Source organism: Saccopteryx leptura, chromosome 3 (assembly GCF_036850995.1).
Source record: "Saccopteryx leptura isolate mSacLep1 chromosome 3, mSacLep1_pri_phased_curated, whole genome shotgun sequence".
Classification (NCBI taxonomy): domain Eukaryota; kingdom Metazoa; phylum Chordata; class Mammalia; order Chiroptera; family Emballonuridae; genus Saccopteryx; species Saccopteryx leptura.
This window is the reverse complement of record NC_089505.1, coordinates 19,311,926-19,338,660: the sequence shown is the minus strand read 5'-3', so window position 1 is coordinate 19,338,660 and position 26,735 is coordinate 19,311,926. Positions and strand designations below refer to the sequence as shown.

The 26,735-nt window shown below is 35.3% G+C and overlaps 1 protein-coding gene and 1 non-coding gene across 4 annotated transcripts in view; both read left to right on the top strand.

The window, feature by feature from the left end:
- ADGB (androglobin) overlaps positions 1-26,735 on the top strand; it is a 139,311-nt gene that overhangs the window by 85,253 nt on the left and 27,323 nt on the right. For 2 of the 3 annotated variants that reach the window (XM_066373049.1, XM_066373047.1), the window contains 8 exons: positions 1,913-2,048; positions 2,997-3,125; positions 4,873-4,966; positions 7,572-7,706; positions 8,226-8,379; positions 11,473-11,660; positions 13,560-13,744; positions 24,182-24,381. In XM_066373049.1, coding sequence (XP_066229146.1) covers positions 1,913-2,048; positions 2,997-3,125; positions 4,873-4,966; positions 7,572-7,706; positions 8,226-8,379; positions 11,473-11,660; positions 13,560-13,744; positions 24,182-24,381 — 1,221 coding nt within the window. The remainder of the gene's footprint in view (positions 1-1,912; positions 2,049-2,996; positions 3,126-4,872; positions 4,967-7,571; positions 7,707-8,225; positions 8,380-11,472; positions 11,661-13,559; positions 13,745-24,181; positions 24,382-26,735) is intronic. The other variant, XM_066373048.1, reaches the window with a different exon arrangement.
- Positions 24,469-24,570, top strand: LOC136401987 (U6 spliceosomal RNA). Its single transcript, XR_010750904.1, has one exon. It is a non-coding gene; the product is annotated as a U6 spliceosomal RNA (small nuclear RNA).

The window sequence follows — 26,735 nt, the reverse complement described above, 5'->3', positions numbered from 1 at the left end:
AGCAACTAATGCCTTCTGATATTATGTTGCTACTAGCTATCTTGCAGGTGCACTCTATGTATCTTTAAGTAAAAATTACTCTTAATACTATGTCAGTTTCTTAAATAGCAAGCCTTTTGTAGTCTTGTGAGAAAAGAATTAGGACACTACATGAACTCAAGGCTATTTGCCTGAGCAAGCGGTGGTCCTTTGCTAGTCCTTGATAATTTTGTCTGCTATCTCTCTCTGTGCCCTTGACTCACAACAACAGTAAAATAGAGTTATTAATTAGTACTAATCTTTTAGAAGTTTGTACCAATATTGTTATTACTATTCAAGTTATTGTATAACTGTACTTTGAATGACTTACCACCTGACTTGTAGCTTATAGATATGAATTAACTGTTATCTAAAAATATGTAACCATAGTGAAACTAAAACAATGATGTATTCAAAATACCATGTGATTGTAACTTAGTGTGTGTGCATAAAAAGTAATGTTAGACCAGCCATTGGCGGAGATGCCTGGCAGTAAATGCTAACCAGAGAATAAAGAATTCAGCTCTCTCACTCGATTCTTGCCGACGCCGTCTCCTCCTGTGGGACCCCTGGATCCCCCCCGGGGCTGGACCCCGGCACTTGGGTTAACATCTTGCTCTCAGTTGCTATTGCCAGTTTATGGGGCAGGTACAAATACAGGCTATGAGACTAGGTGTCTGTTTTTATTTCTTTTTTATTTTAATATAAGCAAACATTTCTTGAGAAAATCACAGAAGTAGAAGAACTGAGTTATGGAAGAAGTGAGCTAACTGGGCTGTGTGGCCTCAGGAAGCAGGTTACAGAGGCAGAAGAAGGGCCCTTGCAGCTTAGGAAAAAGAAAGACAGGAGAAGGAAAGGGGAAGGAGAGGAGAAAAATGAGGGAGAGAGAGAGAGAGAGAGAGAGAGAGAGAGAGAACATGTCCTTAGGTTCCTCATTTTCATACATATGGGGAAGGGTGAAGAGTTGTCAGAAAATGTGGACTCAGCAGGAATATGTGTTTTCTTAATTAAATTTATTGCGGTGATATTGCTTAATAGGATCATATAGGTTTCAAGTGTACATTTCATGATACATGATCTGTATGTTGCATTGTGTGCCCATACAATACATGTTTTGTTGTGGTCTAAAAATCTTCTATTAGTCCTCTGTGATAAGATAAAGAATGAGACAGCACCAATACTTTCTGAACAGGGGTCAGTGGCTTGAGAAAAACCCCAATGTCAAAGGTAGAACATTCTTTAGGCAACGATGCGTCTTCAAAGGCTTTTACAACACAAAAGACAAATCATATAGGAAAAACAGATGTTAAATATTTTCAATATTTATTTTCAAACATAGTTTAAATATAAATAGGTTTTTGGAGTTCTTAACCAATTTATATAGCTTGTTTTATTTTTTCATGAGTAGGTGTGATACATGATGTAAAACTATCAAAATGTAAAAAAGCTTTTTCATAAAAAGTAAAAACTCATAAATGATAAGAAAGTGATAACTTTGGGTAGTTAATTTGCTTTCTTGTAGCACATGAAATAATAGTGTGTCTTATACTTGGTGGCGTCTTAGAATCAATAAAATACTGTATTTTACTTGTTTAAGCTCAAGGACTATATTTTTTATCTTATGCTGTATCTTTTCAACCAGCTTAATGTTATATTTTGATTGAGTGTACATTATAAACATTGTTAAAGTGATGAAATTATATTAAATTAGACATAGTGAAAAGGTTATTTTGGTTTTTTACTGAGTGAGACTTTGAGGAGCCTTCTTTTAGATAGTGTCTACATCTGAGATTTATATTTTAAAAAGTTTTAGAGTATCTATTCTTCTAGAGTCTCTCTTACTAGGTAATGGCATTTTCTTGGTTTAAAAAATACATCAATGTATTTTTTTTAGGTTTTTTATATTTCCTTATGGCGTTTAATAAAAAAAATTCCAATAGCAAGACCTCCTTCAAACTTGAAATTCGCATTCCGTGCTCTGTTTTTGGACTTGGATCTACTTGATTCCCCTGTGGAAGAGGCTTCTTTAGGTACTGATTAATTTTAGACATTTGGGGGCAAGGAATCTCTAGGTTTATATATGAGAAATAATTTAGAAAAGCGCACTCACAGGTTTGGTGTAGTTAGAACAGGTCCACGTCCACAGTTGTGGAGTTTGAGCTCTGCTCTGGGAATCTCACAGAGGTCCCAGGTCCTTATGTGTGTCCCCAACCCCACATACATCCAGGCCTTCCCTGTTTAATTTGCTCCTGGCCTTAAACAGTGTGAAACTTACTAATATACACAGCATAATTCTGGAAAGTTCCTCCGATCCAAGTAATACTTCTTTCCTCCTCTCCTAAAACTCTGTGTCTACCATTCTAACATTTTCCCCTAATTCTGAGAGGTTTCACAGAACAGTCAATAGCAGTTCACTAAGGAGTCAGTATTTAATGTGTTACCCTTCTCCAGAATGCTTACTTTCTAAAAAAGGACCATGTACGGCCCTGGCCGGTTGGCTCAGTGGTAGAGCGTCAGCCTGGCGTGCAGAAGTCCAGGGTTCGATTCCTGGGCAAAGCACACAGGAGAAGTGCTTATCTGCTTCTCCACCCCTCCCCCTCTCCTTCCTCTCTGTCTCTCTTTTCCCCTCCCGCAGCGAGGCTCCATTGGAGCAAAGATGGCCCCGGCGCTGGGGATGGCTCCTTGGCCTCTGCCCCAGGCGCTAGAGTGGCTCTGGTAGCAACAGAGCGCCCCCTGGTGGGCGTGCCGGGTGGATCCCGGTCGGGCGCATGCAGGAGTCTGTCTGACTGTCTCTCTCCGTTTCCAGCTTCAGAAAAATACAAAAAAAAAAGACCATATACAGGGGACAATGTTAACTATAACAACAAATCTATGGTTATGACACTCTATATATCAGAAGCTTTAGTAGTTAAAGGCATTGAAAACTAGGGAAGGGGTTAAATAGAACTTCCATCCAAAGTTTGTTTTTCTCTTTCCAGGGGAGTCAGTAGATGTTAAACAGTTTGCCTCCGTCAGTGATAAAGAGGAAGCAGCAGCAGCAGCAATTAAAATTCAAGCCATGTGGAGAGGGACTTACGTCAGATTGCTAATGAAAGCTAGAACACCAGGTATAATTTTTCAATCATTTATAAAATGAACTTACCTATATATAAATGAAGATTTCTTTGTGTATTAATGAAAAGTGTTTTAGACTAGAGTCATCTTACTTTCTGGATAGGCTAGTTATTTTTTTTTAAATTTTTATTTATTTATTTATTTTAGAGAGGAGAGGGAGAGACAGAGAGAGAGAGAGATAGAAGGGGGGAGGAGCAGGGAGCATCAACTCCCATATGTGCCTTGACCAGGCAAGCCCAGAGTTTTGAACGAGCGACCTCAGCATTTCCAGGTTGATGCTTTATCTACTGCGCCACCGCAGGTCAGGCCAGGCTAGTTATTTTTAATTCTATAAATATTGAAATTCCTTGAGGTCAAGGTGCGTTGTCAGTACACTCAGTCTCTTGTTCCCAGAATTTAGTGCAGTGCTTGGCATAGAGTAAGCACACAACAAATACTTGCTGGAGAATGAATGGATGAGTGAGTGAGTGAATGAATGAACCGAATAAAAAAGTTTCCATGTATTATATGTTCATGGTGACATACATTTAGAAGAAGGCATAAAATACATTTGAAGTGTATTAGTCCATTGATTAGATCAAATATATTTATGTATATATAGAATAAACTATTTTGTAAAAAGGTTTAACAACTTATAATAAAACACTGCAGAGGCAAAATTATATTTAGTTATTTTCTTCTTCAATTTTCATTTACATTTTTATAAGAAAACTCTTATCTCTAGTGGAATTCTTTAAGTATATTGAAACATTTTTTTGGTAAGAATTGTCTCTATTTGTAGCATTAATGAGGATCATCATTGCAGGAAGAACTATTCACACACAAATGTAAAACAACCAAACTACATTGCATAATTTTATTGCCTGATTTTTGTTTTCTATTAGAAAAAATAAGTATAAGTTTATCAAATTATATAATAAAATATACTTTTTGTTGTCCATATATGTCACAAAAATTGTATTTATACAGTAATTTTTTTCTCTTTATGAAGACCAAATTTGAACAATTTAAAAATGTTTTGATAGTATTTGCATGTCTTTCACTCAACACATATTTATTGAATAACTTTAATATGAACAATGTACTAGATTCCAGTCTGACAGAAATCAATAAAACTGACAAAGTTTCTGCTCTGATGAATCTTGTGTTCTAGTGGTAGTGGGCATACAATAGACAAGCAAGTATATTAAGATATTAATTTCAGATACTACTGCGTACTATGAAGAAATTAAGATAGGATAATAAGAAAAAATGTCAGCTTCTGAAATTAAATTTAAAGTATATAATATGGATTTGCATTTTTCTTGTCAAATCATTTACTCTTAATCCATTTCTGGATTATGCTTTAGATTGAACTTTAGTAGAATCCTATTAGTCACTGTTTTCTAGAAAAATTGGATGGATTATTTTTTCTGACATAAGAACTTTCATAGGAATTTTTGGTGTGATAAAATGTGCTGATGTAAACTTATTAATGAGTATTTCAATTAGATCAAAGAACATTTTATGATTTTTAAACTAAAAATAAATGGAAACAGCAAAATATGGTGAACAAAGCTTTTAACTAAAAGGGTATAACTTTATATTTTAAACATGATTTTTGCTGCTAAGAAAGCCTATGACTTTGGTACCACCAGACTCACGAATTTCAACTTCTTTTGTGAAAGGAGAGTTTTGAACAAACTAATCTTTCATGCACCTTACAACTTTTATACTGTTACTTTTATTATTATGTCTTAGGCACAAAGGAAAATATCAGTGTTGCAGAGACTCTTCAAAAAATCTGGATTTTGATGGAAGTGAGTCTAGAACACTATGCAGTTTCTCTCTTAAGGTAAAGCAATATAATAGTATTTCTTTTTACTTTAAATGGTTTTTCAGTTGCAGTTGATATACAATATTATGTTAGTTTTGGGTGTATAACAGTGATTAGACATTATATAATTTATTAAGTGTTCACCCAGATAAGTTTCATACTTATCTGACACCATACATAGTTATTACACTATTATTGACTATATTTCCTATGCTGTACTTTACATCGCCGTGACTGTTTGTCACTACCAAAATGTACTTCTGCATACTTCCCCTTTCTCACCCATCCTTCCAGCCTTCAATCTGGCAACCATCAATTTGTTCACTGTATCTGTGAGTTTGTTTTTTGTTTTGTTTATTTGTTTGTTTGTTTTTAAATTCCACATATAGATGAAATCCTAGGCTGGTTATTTTTCTCTGCCTGACTTATTACTGAAGTATCTTGGGTATCCTTCAAGTTCTAACTCAGATGCTACCAGGGATTAGTCACTGTTGGTAGAAATACACCACTGCTTCTGAACTCCCACAGTATTGTATCTGAAACCTTTCTATGGTACTTTGTATTATTTGCTTGTCTTACCTGAACTTATCGAACACTCTAAGCAAAAACCTGTGAGAGTTTCTTAAAGTGTTATGATGCTGAAGAGATAAAAGTTAGAGTTGAGGACCTGCTGGAGGAGAGACTCCAGTAAACAACATTGTCAGTTGAAATCTCTGCAAGCAACACTCTAGAACCAGGAAAAAATCAGAAGTAGACTGAGCTTTAGGGATACTGCATTCTAGTCACAAACCATGTCCAAGACATGAGAATCCTCCAAGACAAGATCATCTGATCTGAACAAAAGCAAAAGAACATTTTATGTATGCATGTATGAATACAAACACACACATGTATGTACACACAGATACACACACAGACATACACATACAAACACACACACATGAAGATGCAGACCCTCAGGTGATTTTGCACTTATCAGACAAAATCTTTAAGGTAACTATTATAAAAATACCCAAGAAAATGAAGCATAAAGGGAAAATAATTAAAGTTTAGATTATTAAAGCACAGTCAAATGGAAATCATGCTAAGTAAAATTTTTAACAACTAGCCCTGGCCAGTTGGCTCAGTGGTAGAGCATCGGCCTGGTGTGTGGAAGTCCCGGGTTCGATTCCTGACCAGGGCACACAGGAGAGGCGCCCATTGCTTCTCCACCGCTCCCCCTCTCCTTCCTCTCTGTCTGTCTCTTCCCCTCCCGCAGCCAAGGCTCCACTGGAGCAAAAGATGGCCCGGGTGCTGGGGATGGCTCCTTGGCCTCTGCCCCAGGCAACAGAGCGACGACCCGGGTGGGCAGAGCATCGCCCCCTGGTGGGCGTGCCGGGTGGATCCCAGTCGAGCGCATGCAGGAGTCGGGAGTCTGTCTGACTGCCTCCCGGTTTCCAGCTTCAGAGAAATACAAAAAAAAAAAAAAAAATTAACAACTAAAACTTAAAACTTCTTAATGGATTTGACAGCAGGTTAGGCAGAATAGAAAAGATGAGTGAACTGGGAGATAGATAGGTCACTATCCAAACTGAATCAGCATGGGAAAAATGATTGGATCATTGGGACATCAGGAAAGAGCAGAAAGGAACATGCTCAGAAAGTCTAATATGCAGTTGTAGTTCCACAACATAAAAGGATGATAATTGTAAACTTTCAAGAGACTCTGCATGCCGACTCCATACAGGAAGGACACAGAGAAAAATCACACCTGAAAACCAAAGGCTAAAAGAAAAACCTTCAAAGCAGCCAGAAAAATAAGACATATTATCTTCAAAGGACATAGTAATAGGTATATGTAAAAAGAAATGCATTACCTTAGTAATGCAGAAATGGAGTAAAAGTTTTAAAGGTTCTAAGTTTAGCATTATAGTAGAAATGGTAAAAGTAATTATTCAGATAAGACTCTAGTAGGGAAAGAATGCATGCTACATTCTCTAACAATATGCTAATAGATTAACTAATAAATTTAAGAAGAAATCAAATTGATCTTATATATCCTTTACAGACTAGGAAAAGAGAAAACATTTCCCAACTCATTAATTTGATACAAAGACTCAACAAGGAGAGTGCAATCATTGAAACTGAAAACCAATCACCCTCGACCATTGATGCAAAAATACATAAAAAATTGCAAATTAATATCAGAATTACATAAATAGGGTAATGCTTTGTATTCAAGTGGGTTTCTCACTCCCAGATATGCAATTGTGTTTTAACTTCAGAAAATGTGTTATTTTAATTCAACACAGTAACAAGAAAAAGAGACAAATCATTTGGTCCCCTAAATAGATTCAGAAGAGCATTTGATCAAAATTTAACACAACTTCAAAATTAAAAATATTCTTTTTAGCAAACTAGGATTAGAAAAGACTTTTCATAATATTTTATGGTATCTGGTATTTAAAAAGTCTACCACAAACATGACTAGTGGTCAAATTTTGAAAGTTTTTCCTTGAGTTTGGGAATAAGACAAAGATGACTGCTTGACAACTAACTTTCAAAATTTTTAATAGAATTTTTAATAGAATTTATTTTAAAAGTTGCTTTGCTATTGGTTCTTAAATTATTTTTACATTTTTAGACTAATGTTTAAAAGCAAGTGCAAGTCTATTGAATCTTATCCATGCTATCAAGATGAAGAAACTAGAATTGTTTTTGCTGACTACACTGTAACTTATCCAGACCAGCCACCAAATAGTTGGTTTATAGTATTCAGGTGAGGCTATCATGTATCGGTGAGTGATATCTCCCTTAATTGGCATCAATATGCAGATGTGTAGAGTTTTCTTCATGATAATGATAACTGTATAAACTTTTAGGTTGCTTTCACAACTTAGTTAAAATTTCTTCTACATCTGCTATGCATAAATGAGAGAGAATGAAGTGTTTATCTGTTTTCTTAAACAAAATCTGAAAAATGTAAAGTTAATTATTAGAACATTTTATGAGTATGACAACCATACATAATAAATTGATGTGCTTTCAGTACAGAATGAAATAATTCACTTTCTAAGTGATAGCATATAGGTAAAAGTCACAAATTACTTACAAAATTGAGGTCTGCATTTACATGACAAATAGTACATTAATCATAACCTTTAAAGGAAAACAATGTGTGTCCCTTGTAGTTATTTGAAACTTTATGCTTATGTTTTTATTTCTTAACATGAAAATTAATTTCAAACTTTCTGTATGCTCAGTATCAAGGGAGAGCTCATGTGTTTTGTAATTACAGAGAAATATTTTTGTTTCATCAAGACATGATTTTGGTTCCCAAAGTGTATACCAGCCTTCCCGTCTGCATGCTCCATGTTGTTAACAATGACACCATGGAACTGGTGCCCAAAGTATTCCAAAGAGTGGTGCCTTACCTTTATACCAAGAATAAGGTAGGTATCAAATGTACTCTCCCCGTAGCGTAGAACTGCAGTGAGAAGTCTGCACTTTGTAGAGGTTTCAGGAGGAGGTAGAGTGGAGATGTCTTCACTTCATCAGGAATAGGGTCCCAGCCTCGTTCTGTAGAAGTTCCATCTATTTCGCAGCGGGGGGTACTTAATGTGAATGCTGGAGTATTCGCCCTCCGCCCTCTTCTTTCTTCTCTTCAAAGAAAATTGAAAAAAAAAAGGAAAGCAATAGAAATTCTCATGATTAGAAATAGAAAATCTGACAAACCCTTAAAAATTGAAATGGAGCTAAAGAAACAGTCTTATTCCTAAATCTAATCAGCTGGTTGTCTCATTTTCCCAGGTTTTTTTTTTTTCTCCTAATCCTAAATATTTCAGAAGACTGTAACTACACAGCCACTCAGCACCCACCACCCCATCTTTTCTAGAGCTAAGAATTCCTTCCAAGGGCAGGAGCCCTTGATACATTACTCCTGTTGAGTGATGGTCCCTGACACCTACTAGAATCATGTTGCTTTTCTATTTCTCTCCATTTTATCTTTGTGATTTTGGTCATTTCCTCTGGGGGGGAAATATGACAAAAAACAGTTCATACCTACACGAGTAGCCAGGTGATCTATTTTAGCTGTGATCTCCCATTTTTTAGCTGTGTGGCTTGGAACTTTATATTTCTTTTTTGAGCTGTGATTGTAATTGAGTTCTGAGGTTCACATCACTCTATGACTCTGTGCATTATTTTGTACAAATTATGACATATTTATCAAATGAGTACTGATTTATAGGAAAAATTAAAATGTTTAATGACTCCATAAAAAAAATCTAATAGCTCTTTAGAGTTGTTTTAGGAATATTTAAAATAAGACTTTACTTTTTAAAGCAGCTTTAAGTTCACAGCAAAGTTGAGACCTAGATTTTCTTTTGAATAGAAAAACTTATTTGACTTATAATTGGAATGAAAAAATCGCAAAGATCCCATATGGCGAAGATGATTCCATTCAAGGGGAGACTCTATCGAGGTCATAGATGTGATCAAATTCTAGAAATGAGCTCTTTGTTTTACTAGATATGACACTAATATTAGTCATTGACACCTAATTATGGTAGAGACCATTTGAGTTGAACCAAAATTTATTTACATCTAGCATACTTTGTTTTTTTGGGGTTTGGTTTGATTTTCATTCACTAACTCCATCAAAGACCTCTGTTGAATTTAGGGAGGTAGCTCTAAATGATGTATTTTCACTCAGTGTGCAAAACACCATTCTATTGCCATTTATCCATAAATTTTAAATTGAAAATTCAGGATTGTAACAAACATAGCCACTCCCTCTCTCTAATAACTCAGCTCCCTTCTTATTTTAACTAACTTTAGAACAAAAATTGAGAGAATGAAGGGAATGAGTAGAAAAATAGTTCAGCAGTCCCTTTTGTGGTATGGTTTTTCCTTTTTGATTTTCTAGATCTTTAACCATTTATCCAAATTATCTATGTTCCTTCCATGTTGTGGTTTCCAGAACTACTGTAAATTGAGCCTGTAAAGAAGATTTTGACCCACCTAAATGTAAGGAGGGTCGTTATTCCGTTATTTTGTAGTGCATGATTGCATTAGCATTTGGCACCTGCTAGGTATTTTAACATTAGGTCAACATTTTCCAATGTATGTCCGCAGAACTAGTATGCCTCAAGATAGTAATCTGGTTTATGTAAAAAGTATAGTGTTCCAAGCTTTAAAACAAACAAACAAACAGGGTTAAACAGTTTTATTCAGAATTGTTTGTTGTATTGTCTCATAATATTTCACAAATTGTGGTTCACAATACTCATTTGTGAAGATTCTCAGTATACAGTACTATATATATTACTTACTTTTTAAACTTGAGTATTGAAATCATTTTAGACTAAGCCAGGTCTTTTCTTAAAATCTTATCACTAGTTTAGCTCTAGATTTTTCACTTAATGATTGCTATCTTACCAATTTATAACTCTAGACAAATACAAACAAGAGTCATGTGATTTTATTTTTTGCTTCTTTAATGCATTAGTACACAAGTTCAAGTAATAAAAATAGCTTAACTCCTTTCATTACAATTTGTGAATAAAATTACTTTTGTATACATGATTTAACTTCCTTTTTTCCCCTTGCTCTAAGGTCTTTACTGGAGTTGCAATTCTCATCTCATTATGCATATTGAAATTCTAGTGAATATTCTTAAAGATTTATTGCAATATAAGAAATTCATTCAGTTTTGTGTATTCCCAATTTTTGTTTCTGAAACTCTAAACACATTAGAGAGTTTCCTGGCATCCCATAGCACCTGGAATACAAATCAACCTTTTTCTTTCTTATTTGAAGTGTCTGGAATTACCAACTCAGAATTACTTCCATCTCTTGTGTCTCATTAGGATATTATGTTTCTTTGTATCTTATTGTCTCTTGCTTCACTGACTCCCTGGCCAGATAGATAGCCAATTGTGTTGAACCACGTGTTTCCACTAGCTGTTGTCACTTTTCCAGGTTCCCTAGCTGCTGCTTTTCTCCACCTTGAGGAGCCCATCTCCAAGCTCCCAGCTCAGTTTCTTGGAAGCAGATCTGCTGTGAATTTGATAGTTTCACCTGCCAATTGTCATCCCAAAGGAACTACATTTCCATAAACTCTTCGGCTTTTCTCATCTCCTATTTAGAAAGAGGATTCTAAGTAGACAGGGCTATCAAGTAGGAAGTGACTGTGCTACCCCAGGATGATGCACTCATAGAAGTCTGTCCTAAAATCCTCAAAAGAATTAGAAGAAAACATAATTATCATTATTACAGTTAAACACTTTATTTTATAGCTAGAGAGCCACACATATCAAGGAGTTAAGAGGTATTCATTTTCTCTGGAAACTTGACATGGCTCTTTCAAAGAGGGATTTCAAGAAATAATGCTAGTAATTTCTTGTTACTGGTTTATCAAAAGATTTTGGGATCTTTATGTATATCAAGATAATAAAGTGTTTTAGTACTGAAAAACCACATACTGTACAGTAAAGAAACTAGCAACAACGTAACTTAGTTTTGTGTAATTTTTTTTCTTATAGAAAGGTTACACGTTTGTGGCTGAAGCATTCACTGGTGACACATTTGTCTCAGCCTCGCGATGGAAACTGCGCCTGATTGGTTCCAGTAGCCCACTCCCAAGCCTCTCTCGGGATTTTCCATGCAGCACCTTTGCCATAAAAGAAATCAAAGATTACTATATACCCAATGATAAGAGAATTTTATTCAGGTACATGAGAATTTTTTAAGTACATGAGAAAAAAGAAAATGCATTCTTTTTAAATTTTAATATTTATTACATTTTTACATATTGATATCATTAAAATAAATTCTGTAGCAAAACTATGAGCCATGTGGAATTTCAGTTTTTCCACTGTCTTGGAAACGATTAAGTTAAATAGTAATACGATTGTATAGATGTTATACAGGATGTCAAGCCTAGGGGATTGCATATAATGGTAATTTTACTATCTCAGTATCAGTTGACTTTTATTACACATCCTTCATACACTCTTTCCTCTTAGTACTTGCTCCTTGTTCTGCCGCTTTTTTCACTAGTGGGTTTCCCTTTATCTGCCAACTAACCTTCTTTCCATGCTTATCTATATACTATATTATATATATTATAGTTTAAGCTATATTGTAGTTTAAGGCCCACTCTTATGACTTCATTTTAACTTCATTCCCCCTGAAAGACCCTCTCTCCAAAGAAAAAGTGACATTGTGAGGTCCTGGGGGTTAGGAGACCAACATAGCTTTTTTCCTGAGGATGACACAATTTAACCCGTAACAGGCAGCAACAGTATAGCTAGGTAGAAGAGGAAAAATTGTAAGATATCAAGAAGGTAAAAATGACAACTTTGGTGACTGGGGCTTCTGGGGTTTGACATAGGGAATGATTGAACAGTGAATGTCATTTACTTAGACAAAGGTTACAGGGACAGACCCCATTTGCAGGTTGGGCAATAGAAAGACGATGTATTCATTTTTAGGTGTGAAATATAATAAACCAGTGAAATTGTCCAAGTGACTTTGCCTAGGGAGTTGGACTGGAGTCACAACTGGAGTTGGGAATCATTTTTCTGTTGCTGCTCATGGAAATGCCCAAGAAAGTCTTTTTAGAGAAGGAGGGAATGAGGGTTGATTCAACCTTGTCAAATTCTCCTAAATGGTCAAAGAACATGAGAACCAGACGTTTCAATAGGGTGGTGACAAGCTGCTTGAAACTGTGTCCAGAGCATGTTTGACACCTCGGCTGGGGTCAGAGTGAGGTGCTGTGAGCGTCCGGAAGGGGGTGAGATGAGGACAGTGGAAACAGACAATCTTCGTCAATGGCAAGCTGGGGAGAGTGACAGGAGCCAGGCTGGACAGCAGGGATAGACGAAAATGTTTTGCTTTGTTTTTGTTTTGCGTTGATCTGTTTTTTAAGATGGATGAGACTGCATATGTACAAAAACCAATAAAAAAGAGGGATAATAAAGAGAGAAGGTAGTCAGAAAAGCTAATTTTAAGAGAAATTGAAAGTTGATAGGATCCTGAACATTTGCAAGGATTAAAAAAAAATAGGGGGGAAAAAACAAAACAAAAACCTTTTCAACTGCAGTAAGAAAAGGGTCGGTGGGGAATTAGACTGTGAGTACCAAATTTTTGCAAGAAGCTCCCAACCTGCGCAGTAAAGACAGCGAGTGCAGGCAGTGAGCACTACTTTCGTTCTCTATTTCGAGAATCACAGAAAGCACTGTGAGCAGTAAAGCTTTGAGGGGTACTTCCTTGCCAACTGTGGTCTTTGACTGGAGAGGAGGAAGATGTGATGAAAAGGTTTGGTGTGACAGTAGTTTGCAGATCTGTCAAATGGCATAAGCGAGTGATTTTCATATCTAAACAAAAAGTTAACATTTTCTGCTTGAGATTTAATGATAATGTAAGTCCTATACTTATTTCATTTTACCATAGCTTATTGGGAATGTTGCCAAAGTGTACAATAGCATTAATATTTCTAGGATTACAGTTGACTTTGCAAAGTGGTTTCTCTTTTAGGTTATCATATTAGTTAATTGCAGTTTTCTTTACTGATTTGAGGGAAAGGCTCAATATACTTGTTTATAAAATTGAGTGGTTTTCTCTATAGGTATTCAGTTAGAGTTGCACTACCACATCCTGTTACAGTTCATGTGCGCACATCCAAGCCAGATGTTTTCATCAAGTTACAGATCCTAGAAAGTGAAGAAACTGTCGTGAGCTCCACTGGGAAAGGCCAAGCCATAATCCCCGCGTTTAACTTCTTGGGAGGTGAAAAATCTCTGAGCTCCCAGTGTAAGTGGGGCTTCTAAAATTGGTTATTTAGATTTATAAATAAATATTTATGTTTATGTCACTGATTTTTAAAATGTTTTCTTTAAGGTAAATAGCAGGTAAACAGTTAAATCTGTAAAACTTGATATTGTAGTGAAATATTTAAAAACTATTGCATTTTTGTGTCAAATTAATCATAAGATCAATAGATTTGTTACAATTATACTTTAAAAACTTTCTTGTTATATGAATCTTCTTACATTTCTTAATGAAAAAGAATATTTTTATTTTGAAGGAACTTTTACTTATTTCCAATTTGTTATTTTCAGAAAATATTTTATTAAAATTAACAGAGCCTGACCTGTGGTGGCGCAGTGGATAAAGCGTCGACCTGGAAATGCTGAGGTCACCGGTTCGAAACCCTGGGCTTGCCTGGTCAAGGCACATATGGGAGTTGATGCTTCCAGCTCCTCCCCCCTTCTCTCTGTCTCTCTCTCCTCTCTCTCCCTCTCTGTCTCTCTCTCCCTCTTTCTCCCCTCTCTAAAAATGAATAAATAAATAAAAAAATTAAAAAAAAATTAACAGAAACTTTGATGTCATTACTTTTAATGTAATCATCATGAGAGCTATTAATAAAATAAAATTATTTCTGAAATAATGGATAACAAAGATTCTGTAAAATATATATTAAATTATTCTAATAACTTGATTCTAACTATAATAACATCTGCCAAATGTGGAAAGTATGGAAAAATAGAAAATTATAAACAAAGGAACAAGAAATCCCATTTAATCATGTTATTCAGAAAAAATACTGTTAATATTTTAGCTTTTATCCCTCTTTTTTTCATTTTTGCACTTGTATTTTTAGATAAGATTTGGATTTTACCTATTTTGATCATTGCTATTTCTTCTTAAAGCTGTAACTTTTGCTTATTTGTGGCATTGGTTGAGACCCCCAAACCTGTTATGTAAGAGTAATGTTGATATACTTTTTTTAAAATAGGAAAGTTTGCAGCATTTACTAGTAAATACTATGTATGTTGTTGACTTCTAATAATTGCCCTTTCTAAACTTTAAAAATATTTTTGTGGTAGCTAAGAATTTTAATATGCAATGCATTTGAAACTTTAATGATTACTTTTTGTGATCGATAGAAATCATCAGATTTTATCCCTTTAAATTTTATAAATTAATTTTTTTATTCGGAACCATTTCTGGAGTAAAACTCGTCTGTTTCTAATATTTTAGTATAACCCTATGATTACTATGTTCTATTTTATTTAGTTTGCTGGATGAATCTCCATGGGTGTTCCTCTCTGTGTGTACCTTGCACTACTCTTTTCAGCTTCTCTAATTAGAATTATGACAAGTTCTAGAAATTAATTTGGAAAATTTTCAATTTTGGAAGCCATTTAAATACTACAGAAATCATTTGTTTTTTTAAGTTTATTAGATTTGACCTCAAAACCATCTAAGTCTGATGTTTTAAGGTGATAAAATTTTTTCTGTTTTTAATTATCTTTTAAATAATTTCACTGGTTATTTTTTCCATTTTACAATATATACATATTTTTTTAACCTAAAACTGGCAGTTTCACCTAGTGTTTTATTTTATTTTATTTTATTTTATTTTTTTTATAATTTTATTTTTTTAATGGGGTGACATCAATAAATCAGGATACATATATTCAAAGATAACAAGTCCAGGTTATCTTGTCGTTCAATTATGTTGCATACCCACCACCCAAAGTCAGATTGTCCTCTGTCACCTTCTATCTTGTTTTCTTTGTGCCCCTCCCCACCCCCATCCCTCTCCCATTCCCCCCTCCCCCCCGTAACCACCACACTCTTATCAATGTCTCTTAGTTTCACTATTATGTCCCACCTACGTATGGAATAATACAGTTCCTGTTTTTTTCTGATTTACTTATTTCGCTTCGTATCATGTTATCAAGATCCCACCATTTTGCTGTAAATGTTCCGATGTCATCATTTCTTATGGCTGAGTAGTATTCCATAGTGTATATGTGCCACATCTTCTTTATCCAGTCATCTATTGATGGGCTTTTTGGTTGTTTCCATGTCCTGGCCACTGTGAACAATGCTGCAATAAACATGGGGCTGCATGTGTCTTTACGTATCAATGTTTCTGAGTTTTTGGGATATATACCCAGTAGAGGGATTGCTGGGTCATAAGGTAGTTCTATTTTCAGTTTTTTGAGGAACCACCATACTTTCTTCCATAATGGTTGTACTACTTTACATTCCTACCAACAGTGTATGAGGGTTCCTTTTTCTCCACAGCCTCTCCAACATTTGCTGTTACCTGACTTGCTAATAACAGCTAATCGAACAGGTGTGAGGTGGTATCTCATTGCCGTTTTGATTTGCATTTCTCTAATAGCTAAAGAAGATGAGCATCTTTTCATATATCTGTTGGCCATTTGTATTTCTTCCTGGGAGAAGTGTCTATTCATATCCTCTTCCCATTTTTTTATTGGATTGTTTGTTTGTTTGTTGTTGAGTTTTATGAGTTCTTTGTATATTTTGGATATTAGGCCCTTATCTGAGCTGTCGTTTGAAAAAATCATTTCCCATTTAGTTGGCTTTCTGTTTATTTTGTTATCAGTTTCTCATGCTGAGCAAAAACTTCTTAGTCTGATGTAGTCACATTCATTAATTTTTGCCTTCACTTCTCTTGCCATTGGAGTCAAATTCATAAAATGCTCTTTAAAACCCAGGTCCCTGAGTTGAGTACCTATGTCTTCTTCTATGTACTTAATTGTTTCAGGTCTTATGTTTAGATCTTTGATCCATTTTGAGTTAATTTTTGTACAGGGGGAGAGACTGTAGTCCAGTTTCATTCTTTTGCATGTGGCTTTCCAGTTTTCCCAGCACCATTTATTGAAGAGGCTTTCTTTTCTCCATTGTGTGTTCTTGGCCCCTTTATCAAAAATTATTTGACTATATATATGTGGTTTTATTTCTGGACTTTCTATTCTGTTCCATTGGTCTGAGTGTCTATTTTTCTGCCAATACCATGCTGTTTTGATTGTCGTGGCCCTATAATAGAGTTTGAAGTCAGGTATTGAAATGCCACCAGCTTCATTCTTTTTCTTTAGGATTGCTTTGGCTATTCGGGGTTTTTTATAGTTCCATATAAATCTGATGATTTTTTGCTCTATTTCTTTAAAAAATGTGATTGGAAGTTTGATGGGAATTGCATTAAATTTGTATATTGCTTTGGGTAATATAGCCATCTTGATTATATTTATTCTTCCTAGCCAAGAACAAGGTATATTCTTCCATCTCATTATATCTTTTTCGATTTCCCTTAACAATGGTTTATAGTTTTCATTATATAAGTCCTTTACATTCTTTGTTATGTTTATTCCTAAGTATTTTATTTTTTTTGTTGCAATCGTGAAGGGGATTATTCTTTTGAGTTCCTTCTCAGTTGTTTCATTGTTGGCATATAGAAAGGCTATTGACTTCTGTATGTTAATTTTGTATCCTGCGACCTTACTGTATTGGCTTATTGTTTCTAGTAGTCTTTTTGTGGATTCTTTGGGGTTTTCGATGTATAGGATCATATCATCTGCAAAAAGTGATACCTTTACTTCTTCTTTTCCGATATGGGTGCCTTTTATTTCTTTGTCTTGTCTGATTGCTCTGGCTAGAACCTCTAGTACCACATTAAATAAGAGTGGAGAGAGTGGACAACCCTGTCTTGTTCCTGATTTAAGGGGGAAAGCCTTCAGTTTAGTGCCATTTAATATGATGTTAGCTGATGGTTTATCATATATGGCCTTTATCATGTTGAGATATTTTCCTTCTATACCCATTTTGTTGAGAGTCTTAAACATAAAATTGTGTTGTATTTTATCGAAAGCCTTTTCTGCGTCTATTGATAAGATCATGTGGTTTTTGTTCTTTGATATGGTGTATTACTTTAACCGTTTTACGTATGTTGAACCATCCTTGAGATTCTGGGATGAATCCCACTTGATCATGATGTATTATTTTTTTAATATGTTGTTGTATTCGATTTGCTAGTATTTTGTTTAGTATTTTAGCATCTGTATTCATTAGAGATATTGGTCTGTAGTTTTCTTTTTTTGTGCCATCCTTGCCTGGTTTTGGTATGAGGGTTATGTTGGCTTCGTAAAATGTGTTTGGAAGTATTGCTTCTTCTTCAATTTTTTGGAAGACTTTGAGTAGAATAGGAACCAAGTCTTCTTTGAATGTTTGATAAAATTCGCTGGTATAGCCGTCAGGGCCTGGATTTTTATTTTTGGGGAGGTTTTTAATGGTTTTTTTCTATTTCTTCTCTACTGATAGGTCTGTTTAGGCTTTCTGCTTCTTCTTGACTCAGTCTAGGAAGGTTGTATTTTTCTAGGAATTTATCCATTTCTTCTAGGTTGTTGAATTTAGTGGCATAAAGTTTTTCATAGTATTCTACAATAATTCTTTGTATATCTATGGTGTCCGTGGTGATTTCTCCTCTTTCATTTTGGATTTTGTTTATATGAGTTCTTTCTCTTTTTCCTTGGCAAGACTTACCAAGGGTTTGTCAATTTTGTTGATCTTTTCAAAGAACCAGCTCCTTGTTCTATTAATTTTTTCTATAGTTTTTCTGTTCTCTAATTCATTTATTTCTGCTCTGATTTTTATTATCTCCTTTCTTCGGCTGGTTTTGGGTTGTCTTTGTTCTTCTTTTTCTAGTTCCTTAAGGTGTGAAGTTAAGTGGTTCACTTGGGCTCTCTCTTGTTTGTTCATATATGCCTGAAGTGATATGAACTTCCCTCTTATCACTGCTTTTGCTGCATCCCATAGATTCTGATATGTCATATTGTCATTTTCATTAGTCTGTATATATCTTTTGATCTCTGCACTTATTTCTTCTTTGACCCATTCATTTTTTAAAAGTATGTTGTTTAGTTTCCACATTTTTGTGGGATTTTTTTCCTCTTTTTTGCAGTTGAATTCTAGTTTCAAGGCTTTATGATCAGAAAATATGCTTGGTACAACTTCAATTTTTCTGAATTTGCTGATGTTGTTTTTGTGGCCCAACATATGGTCAATTCTTGAGAATGATCCATGTACACTGGAGAAAAATGTATACTCAGTCACTTTGGGATGAAATGTCCTGTAGATGTCTATCATATCCAGATGCTCTAGTGTTTTGTTTAAGGCCACTATGTCTTTGTTGATTCTCTGTTTGGATGACCGATCTAGAGCCATCAGCGGTGTATTGAGGTCTCCAAGTATGATTGTATTTTTGTCAGTTTTTGTTTTAAGATCAATAAGTAGCTGTCTTATATATTTTGGTGCTCCTTGGTTTGGTGCATATATATTAAGAATTGTTATGTCTTCTTGATTCAGTGTCCCCTTAGCCATTATGAAATGGCCATTTTTGTCTCTGAGTACTTTTCCTGTCTTGTAGTCAGCATTATCCAATATGAGTATTGCTACACCTGCTTTTTTTTTGGATGTTATTTGCTTGGAGTATTGTTTTCCAGCCTTTCACTTTGAATTTGTTTTTATCCTTGTTACTTAGATGAGTTTCCTGTAGGCAGCATACAGTTGGATTTTCTTTTTTAATCCATTCTGCTACTCTGTGCCTTTTTATTGGTGAGTTTAATCCATTTACATTTAGTGTAATTATTGATACTTGTGAGTTCCCTATTACCATTTTATATCTTGCTTTCTGTTAGTTTTGTGTCTTGTTTGATACTTCTCTTTTGTTTTTCTATCTTTTGTTTTTATTTGGTTGTATTCCATACATCTTTCCACTGTTGCTATCTTTTTTATCTCATGTGCTTCTGTGGTGGTTTTTTCAATGGTGGTTACCTTTGTATAATGAAAAGGGTCCCTACCCTGTTCATTGTAGTGAACTATTTTGTGAGTACTTTTGCACTCCATCGTCCTTTGCTACTGTTAATCTCCATCTTCTCCCCCTCTTTCTTTTTGTTGTTGTCACAGTTTAAATTTGGTTTTATTGTGTTCTTCTTGGAGCTTTTACTTGTGGCTCTGTTTTTTTTTGTTCTTTGTATCTGATTGGAGAACCCCCTTTAGTAATTCCTGGAGTGGGGGTTTTCTGATGATAAAGTCCCTCATCTTTTCTGTATCTGTGAATGTTTTTATTTCTCCTTCATATTTGAAGGATAGCTTTGATGGGTATAGTATTCGTGGCTGAAAGTTCCTCTCTTTCAGGACTTTAAATATTGGGGTCCACTCTCTTCTAGCTTGTAGAGTTTCTGCTGAGAAATCTGATGATAATCTAATGGGCCTTCCTTTATATGTTGTATTCTTCTTTTCCCTGGCTGCCTTGAGAATTTTTTCTTTGCCGTTGGTTTGTGTCAATTTCATTATGATATGCCTTGGAGTAGGTTTGTTGTGGTTAAGAAAACTCGGAGTTCTGTTTGCTTCTTGAACTTGAGGCTTTAGTTCTTTCCACAGGCTTGGGAAGTTCTCATCTATTATTTGTTTGAGTATGTTCTCCATTCCATTTTCTCTCTCTCTTCTCCCTCTGATATACCTATTATTCTTATGTTATTCTTTTTGATGGAGTCAGATAATTCTTGTAGGGCTATCTCATTTTTTTTAATTTTTGAGTCTCTTTCTTCTTCTCTCTGTTGTGCCTCAAGTTGCTTGTCTTCTATTTCACTAATCCTCTCTTCTATCTGACCTGTTCTATTAGCTAAGCTTGTTACTTCGTTTTTCAGCTCGTGTATTGAGTTTTTCATCTCTGTTTGATTTGTTTTTATAGTTTCAATTTCCTTGGACATATATTCTTTGTGTTCATTGAGTTGTTTTCTGAGCTCCCTAAATTGCCTTTCTGTGTTTTCTTGTATATCTCGGAGGATTTTTAGGATTTCTATCTTGAATTCTCTGTCATTTAGCTCCAAGGTTTCTAATATATTAAATTTTTTCTCCATAGATTTTTCCTCATCTAGCTGTGTTACCTCTCTTTCTTTTGTATCCATGATATTCGATTTTCTCTTCCTTAATGGCATCTGAGGGTGGTTTTGTTGATAGTATTAATGAGATTTAATAAAGAATAAAAAGTTTAAAAAAATAATAAAAAAAAATCGAAAAGAGTTGTTTTTTTAAAAAAAAATTAATAATGAAATAAAGAAAAATAAAATAAAATAAAAATTAAAAAAATAAATAAATAAAAAAAAAAAAAAGGAAATTATTCCCCCCCTCCTTTTTTCCTCTCCTCTCCTCTCCCCTCTTTCTTGATAAAATCTTGTGGTGGACTGTGAATTATAACAAACAATGTCTGTGATGGAGGGCCTGAATTGGGGAAAAGTAATAAAGGGGCAAAAAAAAAAATAAAGAAAGAAAAAAGAAAAAAAAAAAAGAGCGTATGGACCCACAAAAAGCAAATAAGGAAAAAATTTGGGTCAAGAATAAAATGATTTGCTTTTAGGTGTTGGTTGTCTAAGAGTTATGATGAGAGGATTAAGAGGAAAACGGAAAAATGGGGGGACAAATTAAAAAATTACTATTGTATTTAGTGGAACAAGAACTAGATAATATGGAGAGCCAGGGATGGGAGCACTGCTAGTGAGTTAAAAAGGTGAAGTAAAAACCCCCCAAAATGCCACAAACATAAGTTTGAGTCCCAGATAAGATAATTTGTTCGTTATTGAGGTTTGAATGTGAGGAGATGTAAAGGAGAAAGGAAGAAACTAATATAGAGGGAGAAAAGAAAGAGAGAGAGAAAAAAAAGAGGGAACCACTAAAAGAAGAAAAAAAGAAAGGAGAGAGAGAGAGTTAAGGGTTTTGGAGTGCAACCCTCATAGAGAGAAAGGAAGAGAAGAGAAAAGATAATGGGAGATGTAACACTTATGGGTAGTGTAGTTCAAGGAGAGGAGAGAGTAAGACCGGTAGAGAGTTAATCAGCCAAATTGGAGGAGGAAAAAAAAAGTATCAAGAATGAAGATAAGAGAAACAAACGAACAAATATAATAAAATGGGATAGGTTATAAAGTCTGCAGATTATTCTTGATTTTGAGAGGTTATCTTCTTGCTTTTTCTTTTCTCTCCCTCTTCCTGGTCGGTGACTCTGTACCCCGGGTTTTGCCCCTTTGGCACGCTCAGGTGGAGGTTTGCAGTTGATAAGTCTCTATGGCAATGTCATGTATTGTGCTTTAGTCTCGTTGGCAGTCGAGGCTATTAGCATTTATAGGCTCCGACAGTGAGAGAGTCTGTGTTCCTGGAGCCTTTCTCCTAGTCTTTCCTTCCTCAATTAGTAGCCTGATAATCCAGCTATGGGGTTGCTGCTGCCTCTGCCTGGATAGTAAGAGGCTCAAAGAGCTGGCAACTCCCCACTCTATTTCCACTCAGCACAGGGCTCTGGGTAAGGCTCAGTCAGTCAGAGCTGCTAGCATAATCAGGCGGGCTTTCCGGCCATTCAAAGACCTCTGGCTCTGCCACTCTGTCCGGTAACACAAGCGGGCGCCCACTTCCGGGGCGCTTGGAGGAAACTCTCACTCACTGGCTGCGCGCGCAGACCAGGATATCCGGCCAGCAGTCTCACGCTCTGAGTGAAACCCCCAACCGCAGGGAAAAATTGCAGCGTTGGAATTGAGTCTCGCTCCGTCCCCGTGCGCGGCTTTTGCAAGGCGCTGGGGCGGCCCGAGATTCCGCTTTGGCCCACACAAAGGCCCCTGACTCTGCTCCTCTGTGCGATAACACGGGCGCGCACTGCCGAGGCACTCGGAGGAATCGCTCACTCCTTATCTGCACGCGCAAACCAGGATATGAGGCCGGCCGCTTTCCCTCTGAGTGAAACACCCTCCGGCAAGGAAAATCTCCACCGTTGGAATTAGTTCTCACTCCCTCCCGTGCGTGGCTTTCCCAGGGCGCTGGGGCTGCCCAGAGACTCTGCCCTCGGCCCACAGAAAGGCCTCTGACCCTGCCTCTCCGTGAGGCAACACGGGCACTGACTCCCGGGGCCTAGGAAGGAATCTCTCGCCCACTAACTGCGCACCAGCCAGGAGACCGGGTAAAATGTCCGCGCCGCTTGTCTTTCTTTGTTTGGGTTTGGCGCGAGTGGTAGCTTGTATTGCCCGGGTTGCCACAGGATCAGATTTTCCTTGGCTTGGATCTCCGTGCCACAGCCTGGTTCGGCCGTTTGTGTCGCGGCCTGGATGTATTCACCCCTTTTGCCCGCCTCAGTTTCTATATTCACAGTTACCAGAGAAAGCCGCCCTGTTTAGGTTAGTGAGGAAGGCGGAGCATTTCTTACTCCTTATTTCCTTCGGGGTTTGGTTATATATTTAGCCAATTTTTCACTCAGTCATACCTTTGGGTGTATTGCGAAGCATCTGGAAGCTCCAAGTATAGGTTTTTCTGTTTCTGGTTGAAGATCTTGTTGTGTTTTGGGGGAGATTTATCGGTATCGCTTCCTACCCCGCCATTACTCTGACGTCATCCTCACCTAGTGTTTTAAATGCATCAGCAGGATTCTTTTAATTTTTAAAAATTTCTTCTGAATATATTTGCATAATCATTTAAAAATATTGTTCTTTATTTCTGTTTTTAAAAATAGTATTATTGATTAGACTTTTTAAGAGGTTTTTCTGTTTTTTTAATTAGATTGAACTCTTGGGTTTACTAATCAAGCTTAATGGCTCTTTTATATTTGTAATCTACTTTATCAATATTCATATTTATCTTTTAAAACTTTTCTCTTACTCCTTAAATTTAATCTAATGTTCTTTTTTATAACTCACCAGCTGAAAGATTTCTTTATGTATTGTTTTGTTTTTAAATAAATATTTAATGATATGCATTTTATAGGATACACACACACACACACATATATATATATATAATATCATATTTTGTAGCAACTGCAGTGCCATGCAGTATTGTTCTAGTTGGCTGAAGTTGGCATTTCACTTAGGTGTACATTGAAGGAGCATAAGTCAATAACACTAATGCTTCTTCAATGTACATTAGATGACTTAATTAATGACAGTCAGCACATTTTAAATTTTATCACTCCTCATGATATGTATTGTTAATTACAAAATAATGAATTTAGAAATTAAAGTTTAAAATAAAATTTTTTATAAATGTGATAACATGTACACACATACTATAAAATGAAGAAGTCATATCGTCATATTAAGTGGTGTTAGTTTAATGTCATTGGAGTGGCACAGAATGAATGAGAAATTGTTAAACTGTTGTATATTCTTTTAGCAATCAGTGGTTGCTCAGAAGATACATTGCTCTATGCAAGTCATACACTATTACCAGAAGTTCCTTTAATACCAGAATATTTCCAAAAAGCCAGTGATGTCGGTTTTTATCCCAATAAAACAAAACAAATTGACTTGTTCTTTTGAGTATCTTATAAAGGGATATAAGTAAATAATACAGTCATTAATAACTACATATTTTAACTTAAACATAAATTTTTTTCCTTTACAGCTAGCAAGCAAATTTTATTAATTCATACTCCATCCAAGAAAGAGCAAGACTTGTACACGAAGAAAAAATCTACCCAGGGAATTCAGAAATCCTATAAGAATAGACCTGGAAGTGCAATAGTAGACACTAGTCAACTTATTTTGGAAGAGGAAATTGCCAGTGTGCCCACTATAGAGGAAAATGCTGGCACTCCACAGCAGGTATATTTACATTTGAAGGACTTATTCATTGGTACTGTTCCTAAATATTCTCATGTACATTCTCTACCTAAAAATTGTCAATGTAGTGCGCTCTTTGACAGCACGTACGCTACAATTAGAATGCTGCAGAGATTAGCATGGCCCCTGTGCAAGGATGACACACAAATTCATGAAGTGTTGCATATGCTTAGATCATTTCTGTAATTCTCTAAACATGTACAGCACCCGAAACAACAAAGCACAGGTGTAGCATTCTCTCCTGAGCACAAAGCCAGCTTTTGGTGTTGCTTTGCCAACTGTTATTGGCCATTGACAAGTGTCCTTCTCTACCTTCAAGAGGGTTAATGGAGAAGACACAGTCTGGGTGGTTTCTAAAAAAATAAAATAAAATTTAAAGAAATTGTCTATGTGTAATGCTTTGCATATGCAATGCCATCAGTGCATAACTGGAATAGAAGAATTGGACATTACTGAAATTTCTCTATGGTAAATTTTTTAAATATGTTAAAATTCAATCTGTACACTGACTTTATAATGTAGATCTCGTTGTCTTATGTTATGTATGTGATTATCTTATGTTATAAAAAGCCACTAACTTTCAAAAGGGTCATATATTAATTAAAAGTGATTTATATATCTTAAGTTAAAGAAATAAAAAATAATAAACATAATTTAAAGCAACATAAGAAAACATTACCCATTCATTAGAAAATAAATAAGAAGCTAAGAAAATAAAATGCCAGAAATGAATTTTAATATGACTGTAATACAATAAATACAAATGGATTATGCATCAATTAAAAAGATAAAATTTTAAAGTTAGATAAAGTCAGGATCCTCAGAAAGTTTAAAGTTGAATCAAAAGAGAGCTGTGATGGTATTTTAATATCTTCATACACAGAATTCATAAGATATTACATAAAAATGGAAGAATAAAACAAGTCGGTCTGACCATAGCAAACATATAAGCATCTAACTTTCCAATTTCAATAAATAAAAAACAGAAACTATCAGAACTACAGAACAAAACTAAACTGTTAATGTTTAATAGTAAAAGACTTTAGCACACACATCGCAGAAACTGATAGATCAAGTTGTAAAACAAAATATTTAAGAATGCTAGCATTTGAAAAATGTAAGTATGCATAAGCTTAATCTCATATATATATGTATGTGTATTAGGTAAAGTGAAAATATATCTATATTCACCTAATAAACAGAAAATATATTTTTTTCATAGCTCAGACAGAAAACCTCAGTAAAGAACTATACTGTATAGATCAGAACCAAATGCAATAATATAGAAATTAATAAACAGCTTAAAATACCATAAATATGTGGAAACAAAATAAAATATTCTAAATTTTAAGTTAAAAAAAACAAAAAAGAATTTTTAAAATACAGAGGACTCACAACAGTTAAAACTTGATGCCAAAATTTGTAAGTCACATCAATGGAATGTTGACTTTTAACTTAAGTCATCAGAAAGCATAAATGATCAAAAATTAACTAAACTGCGGAAACAAATTTAGAGAAAGAGCAAAAGATTAACTCAAAATAAACAGAAAAAATTTTAATAACACCGAAAACAAAATTTTAAAAGATTTATAAACCCTAGTATTTTTAAAAAATTAATAAAGGCCCTGGCTGGTTGGCTCAGTGGTAGAGCATTAGCCTGGCATACAGGAGTCCTGGGTTCGATTCCTGGCTAGGGCACACAGGAGAAGCACCCATCTGCTTCTCCACCCCTCCCCCTCTCCTTCCTCTCTGTCTCTCTCTTCCCCTCCCGCAGCCAAGGCTCCATTGGAACGGAGTATGCCTGGGCGCTGAGGATGGCTCTGTGGCCTCTGCCTCAGGTGCTAGAATGGCTCTGATTGCGGCAGAGCGACGCCCCAAAATGGGCGGAGCATCACCCCCTGGTGGGCATGCTGGGTGGATCCCGGCCCGGCGCATGCGGGAGTCTGTCTGGCTGCCTCCCCATTTCCAACTTTGGAAAAATACAAAAAATAAAATAAATAATAATAAAATAAAAATTAATTAAATAGGCATGCTTCTAAGACCAATTAAGATAGAAAATACAAATAAATAAAATATAAAACAAAAAGAAGTTGACTGAAAATACAACTTCAAACAACAGAGTTTTTTTTGTGTAGTGTTATATACAACTTTATGCTAGCAAATTTAAAACAAAAAAAATAACAAGTTTTGGAGGAAAAGAGAGGAATGGTGAAGCTATTTTACTAAAATATAGAAAAATATAATGATAACAAAAATAATAATAAATTGGTAGTAAAAGAAAAAGATATAAAACTAAAATGATAATCAAAGTCTTACTTTCCAAAAAGCCATAGACC